Genomic DNA, 6,266 nt, shown 5'->3' with positions numbered 1-6,266 from the left:
ATATATATATATATATATATATACACACATGCAGATACATTAGATCAACGTGCACCACAGCCCTGCGGAACACAGTGCCTCGCAGGAAGACACGGAACAGAGGGTATCATTTCACCTTGTGGCTGAATGGCTGCTTGGGCCGTGGGTCTCTTCCTAGGCGTCAGGGCTGGCTGAATGGGTAAAATTCCAGGGTTGGGTTGTGTCTGTCCTGCTTTAGGTCTCTGGCGGGGTGCTATGGAAGTTTCCGTCGTAGGGATGGGATCTGTCAGCCTAGAAAATAAGGTAAGGAATAAATGGAAGAGCAGTAAGAGCACAGTCTGACAGTTGGTGCATGCAACACACAGTACCGGTTTAAAAACTCATCCATACTTTAGCGGTACGTGACCGATAAAGGTGTGGGCACACGTCAACTGTTTCCAGAAAACTGCAAGCACAGTAAAACTTAACGGATGCTTTCACAACAATTAATCCAACGCTATCGTTTTGACAACTTTGCCAATTGTGGCATCTTCTCCTACTGGACAGCTGGAATTTGTCAAAACCACTCAACTCATTCAAATATTTGCTACAACATATTGTTTAAATCCACTTAAGAGTTCTGGATGGGCAGATGAAGGGCACAACAAATTAAGAGCAGCTGGTACCTTTGGGCAGAGTTGTCTAAATTGCCATCTTTAGAAATACCTTAACTTTAGTACATCTATCCTGGAACGAGGCCATTGGACCTCTTTGATCCCTGCTCAGTATTTCCCGAGCTCCAAAAATGCATAGCAAGAGTCAAGAAGCCAGACACTACCCCGCCCCTCTGGATACATTTGCTTGTGAGAGATCAAGTCATTCTACTAATACGAGGGTGACTGCACTCAATTATAAAAACGAAGCAGACTCCTGGGACAGACAGACAGGAGACAACAGGCCCTACTTCTGAAGCAAACTGCTGGGTTTGGAGTGCCCACTGCTGTCCCACTCACTTTGCAGTGAAATAAGACACAAGCTTTGTCCAACAGAAGTTACAAGCCTTCATTACAGTATCATAAGCAGAGCAAGCAGCAGCGGGAGAGGAGAAAAACCACAGCAGTACAGTGGTTTCCCCACTAATTGGGCTCCTCAGATGGAGACTGCTTGGGCTTCCATGTCGCCGTCCCCAGAAGAAATTAGAGGACTCTTCCAGAAATCCCAGCAGTTTCACACAGCGATTACTGGGTGAGGTTATCATCTGCTGAGGGTCAAACTCAAACAGCAATAGTCCCCGATGCGGTTTCTCCGCAGACTGGCGTTCTTTGGGCCAGTTCCAGCCCCACTGCAGGCCAGCTGCAGTCTTCTCCTGACGCTGCTCTCAGGTACGCTGGGTACCGCCTCCGGAGGGATGACACAGTAGATTCATCTAAGGGCATGAACCTCAAGCGCTGCTGTCAAGCAGTGTCTTCAGAACAAAAAGCCAAGCTGTTGAGTCATCCTGAGCATTGCCTGAGCCCCACCCCACGCAGAAAAAATTCCCCTAATATCTGCATTTTCTGCCTTTTGGATCAATGGTTATTTATGTCATTGAAGCAGAAGCCTCAGGACTGCAGTGTTTGTCTCCACGTGTAAATGCAAGCCCCCAAGGAAGCAGCTAAATATACCAAGCATCTTTCCTAAAAAAAAAACAGCAGAAAGACAACAGACAATAAAATGCAAGAGGGCTGAACATAACGCAGATTTGGTTACCTGGCCTTTGGCTGACTCTTCTTTGCAGCAGCTTCACTTGCTTTGACCGGATCTGGGAGTTTGGCGGGGATTGGAGAGTTCTGCAGATCCCAAAAACACTGAGTTTTATATTTTGAGGGCAGAAAACAGAGTCCAAAATAATTTGCAAAAAACATCCCAATGAAACGGGGAGATTGGGGGATATCCAAAGCAATTATTCCTCATGGTGGACACAGGGCAAACTGCTCAACATCAGAACCATGAGGAGACAGTGGTTTGGGAGAGTCTTTACCAGGGAAAAATACGGTTCAGCTCTTTGACCATTTACTACAGGTGGAATCTGAGCACAAAGCTCATAGCACAACCTGAGTGGTTTTTAAAAGACAACAGCAGCGATGTTTATTAATACTGCTATAAAAAAAAATACAGGCATAATGGTAGCGAAATGATGTCTTATTCGTAAAGACCATAACTAACCACCTGAACATGGGGGAACTGCTGTTTATATATATAGCTATATATATAGCTATATATATAAACAGCAGTTTATTAATACTGCTATAAAAAAAATACAGGCATAATGGTAGCGAAACGATGTCTTATTCGTAAAGACCATAACGAACCACCTGAACATGGGGGGAAGGTTGTTTTTTACCTGGAAACAACAAAATAAAATGTCATGTCACAGTTGTCCATAACACCGTAAGAAAATACTTGTCAACTCTATTTTTCAACTGCAGCCTATAAAGATACACTAGGAAGGGGCAGATGGTTGGGTAAGGTCTGATGCAGTTCAAACGCAAGTTGGCTAGTCCCAGCCAGACGGCAGACACAGAATTGCTATGTTTAAGACCAACTGCAGCACAAATTACACACGCTATGATGAATGTGCCTGGAAATCAAAGCGGTTTCACAAGCATGGCCTGATTTTCCATGTTCACATGCACAAGATCTCTTGCTTGGCCTCACACTGGTAACTGGGTGAGGAGGTAAATTGGGGACAAATAGAAATAAAAAACATAGGAGAAAATACCCTGATTCCTGCCCTCAACCCCCAAAACCACACCCCAAAACAGAGCTAATTAAAAAAAAAAAAAAAAAAAAAAAAAAAAAAAGAGACCTTCCTAATTACAGAACTGGGGAACAACCAACAGAATATGGCAGAAGGCTCAAGATTCAGCAATTGCCACCTCCAGCCTCTGCCCACAAAGCCCTGCATCAGTCCTCTCCTTTGCTACTCACCTGGACGTTCTGGACTGGGCATTCCTTCTTTGCCAGTTTGAACGCGAAGTAGGAGACCTGATAAATATCGGGTCTCTTATCGGGGTCTGGCTCAAGCATATACCCTTTAAAAGACAGAGACACTAATATCAGAGCAACAGAACAGACAGATGTGGCAGAGCTACACTTGGTAGAACCAGACGCTAACAGGGTGCCCTGCCTCTTTCCAAGCACCCAGTCGGTGGTCCGCAGGGCTGAGCTGATCATCAGGGCCAGAAAGGGGCGCAACAGTCAGGATGGACTAGGAGATATTTTCTAATACAGCTCTGAAGATTTGTAGCTGTTATTGAAAGCTCTAGGGCAAGGAGGGGAAACGCAGCTGCCTGGTCAGGGAATAGCATTGGGTTTGAGTTCTGCATTTCCAAGTGAACCCACAGTAAAAGAGCTTGATCCAGCCTCGGGGTATCAGTGGGGCAGGAAGAGCCCAGCCACATCTACCACAGCCTTTGCATAAGCAAAGAAAATACCAGGCTGCTCTGCAAACACATCCAACTCTGTGTTAGTCAAGATTGTGGCTAGGGGAAAGGAAAAAAAAAAAAAAAAAAAAAAAAAAAAAAATCAAATGCTGCGCTGAAAACAAGAGAGCAGCCCCAGCTTTGCCAAGAGTAGCGCATTGTACCCTTAATTACACATTCACTCTAGTCAGTGGGTTATTTATAAATCATTGCAGTTCTGTTTCTCAATTCACAGAAGATGAATTCTTATCACTAGTCTAAGTCACTGTGGTTCTTTTCAGTTCCTTATCCAAATAGATTTATTACTGGAGAAATACGTTTCTGCGTAAATAGGCTTATTGTGCAAGTTTCTGTAGGACTCTCAAACCAAATGGTTGTCTGTTTTCCTGCCTTTCCGCGGAGTTCACTACAGCCTAGCCAAATAGAAATCTCTTTGTCATAATTTCTTTCGAAGAGTGACCGCCTAAGCTACTAAAAGATCACTTTATCCACCCCAGTGTGCAAGCAAGTCTCTTAAAAGAAGAGAAACACCAACTGTTTTACTGTAGGAGCAGGGAATATAAGAATAAACACCTCCGCTATTTTTTTTAGTCCTGCGGAAGTGGATTATGCCACTGTCACAGAAACTCACGGATGAGGCAGTGCATGTCTTGCGAGTGCCGAGAATTATCTGGAATGGTGAAGTTGCCATCACAGATTGCCACCTGACTCTCCCCAAACGGCAAGGTGAAGTAACACAGCTTGTACAGCAAACAGCCAAGGGCCTGAAGAGAGAGAACAGAGCAAAGGATTTAACAAACGGAAGCAAAGCAGGGAATGGTACAATTCAAATACCGCTGTAGATAACAGGGAGCTTGTTCTACTACAGGGGTCACGCGTGACGTCAGGCCTACATTTTAACATCCCTGTGATCGTCTTGAAAACAAGCATAGTTATATGGGAAGATAAATCCGTGAAGAGCTCTCCCCTTGCCAGGCTGGGATACTGCAACCTGGGGGATCGTGCAAGTACCATCACCCCCCCCCAGCTCCACGTAGCGTAACCCTCCATGTCGTTAAACGGGCAAAGCCCGGAAAGAAAAAGCAAAGTAACAGCAAAAGGTAAATGGCAACCATCATCTGTAATACATTTATTCTGACAAAGAAAAATCCAAACTGTTTCCAAGCTTAAGCTCAAACCACCTTTCAACCGTTATAAATATGTACCAGGGAGAGATACACAGATAAGTCTGCAGGCTGCTAGGTTATATCACCCTTCCTTCTATTTCCGTGCTGCTTTTGACAGCAAGAACAACCACCTATTTCAAAAGAAAATACAAGTTTTGCACAAAAGGGCTAATTATGAAACCCTCCCACCATCTCAGAGGGGAGAGGGGGAAACATTTCCTAATCCTGAGCAACTCATCAGCAGCTTATATCTTTTGTCATAGGATTTCACAATTAAATTGCACTCCAGTTTAAAATAGCCTCGATGAGACTTAAGGCAAGGGAGGTTACAAGCAGAACAAGCGCTGCGGCAGGCCCGCAGTCGAGGCCCTGCACACCACCACACACCCGGTTGGAAGCGCTCAGCAGGTCACTGGAAGTGAATTCGTTCCATGCCAGGAAGAGGAGAGCAGTTGGGGCCTTTGGGTCTCCGCCTTTCCACATTATCACAGGAAGGAGCACAAATCCTAGGTTCTCCTCTGGCTGCCTTTGAGGCCCCGAGAGTCTTTTCATGCTGTTACAGCTGTGACCTTCCTTCTCCGGGTTTCCAACACCAAGGTGAGCGACCCGGCACTGGTACAGGGCCTGGTTCTACAAATCTCCTGCTGATTGCAACAGCCCCACAGGAGCTGCTGCTGCATTCCTGACTCTGACTGGAGCTCGCAGAGAGGACGGAGAACTCTTCCCAGCAGATGTCAGGCCAGCAATTTTCCCTCTTGTATATGCAGATGCAGAGCTATTGAGGATACATTAAAACTCTCCTTATACTGCTTCTGCCTCGTTACTTCCTAGCTCAGGGCTTCAGAAACCATACAAACAGGCGCTGAATTAGCATTTTAAGCACAGCCCATTTGCTGAATTGCCACTACAAGTCAAACAGCATAGACTTTTTTTCATCTCCATCCCAACTAAAGGGAAGCCTTCCATCCTTGACCAGGTTAACCAGTAACAGATTATACCACGGTTGCGTTTTGCTCTCGGTATGAGAAGCGTGGCAAGCTTGCACCGATCATTAGAAACAGCAATGCAAAAGCTTAGTCTTTGGCCAGGTTTGACAACTCGGACCCATGTTACACTGTCCAGGATAAGCATAGCGTTGCTCCTGAGGGAAGGTCTATTTTCTCAGTTTTCTACTGAATTCTGACCAGTGACTTTGATTCCACGTGCCTGCAACCCACCCCAGGCACATGAAGTCACAATACTCGGAATTTTCCGTTTTAAGATACAAAAATCAGGTTTGCCCTGTTCAACCCTGGCATTTCATACATCTCTAAATTAAAACCACATGGGAGGCAGCATGCGAAGAAGTGCGCGTGTTTTATCCACAAGCCACCCTGCTCAGCAGTAACTCATCAGAAACGTCAAGCGGAGCAACTCTTTATCCAGAAACTGTCCCGTCTCTTATGGGAACTAGGTTAGCCCCAGCCAGAAAGTTACCCTGCCATTACGGTAACGAAAGCAAGCGGCAGACGGGTTGTATGATGTTAAGTGGTTTTTATACATACCCATATGTCTGCTTTTGTAGTAATAAGTTTGCCACTATACAGGTTGACCATTTCTGGTGCTCTATAGGATAACGTAGTGTACCTGTAGCAGAAAGATCCATCAGTGAGTTCGAAAGGGGTATCAGATGCATTTT

General features: G+C 45.3%; 1 protein-coding gene across 1 annotated transcript in view; it reads right to left on the bottom strand.

Annotated features, from left to right (window-relative positions):
- AAK1 (AP2 associated kinase 1) overlaps positions 1-6,266 on the bottom strand; it is a gene marked incomplete at its 5' end in the record, with an annotated part of 83,083 nt that overhangs the window by 37,293 nt on the left and 39,524 nt on the right. Inside the window, 5 exons of the mRNA XM_035898906.1 lie at positions 116-270; positions 1,708-1,787; positions 2,929-3,032; positions 4,054-4,186; positions 6,133-6,214. Of these exons, the coding sequence (XP_035754799.1) occupies positions 116-270; positions 1,708-1,787; positions 2,929-3,032; positions 4,054-4,186; positions 6,133-6,214 (554 nt within the window). The remainder of the gene's footprint in view (positions 1-115; positions 271-1,707; positions 1,788-2,928; positions 3,033-4,053; positions 4,187-6,132; positions 6,215-6,266) is intronic.

This window comes from Egretta garzetta, unplaced genomic scaffold, assembly GCF_000687185.1.
Source record: "Egretta garzetta isolate BGI_Z169 unplaced genomic scaffold, ASM68718v1 scaffold238, whole genome shotgun sequence".
Lineage (NCBI taxonomy): Eukaryota > Metazoa > Chordata > Aves > Pelecaniformes > Ardeidae > Egretta > Egretta garzetta.
Note: the sequence above shows the minus strand (reverse complement) of the source record. Positions and strands in the feature narration are given on the sequence as shown.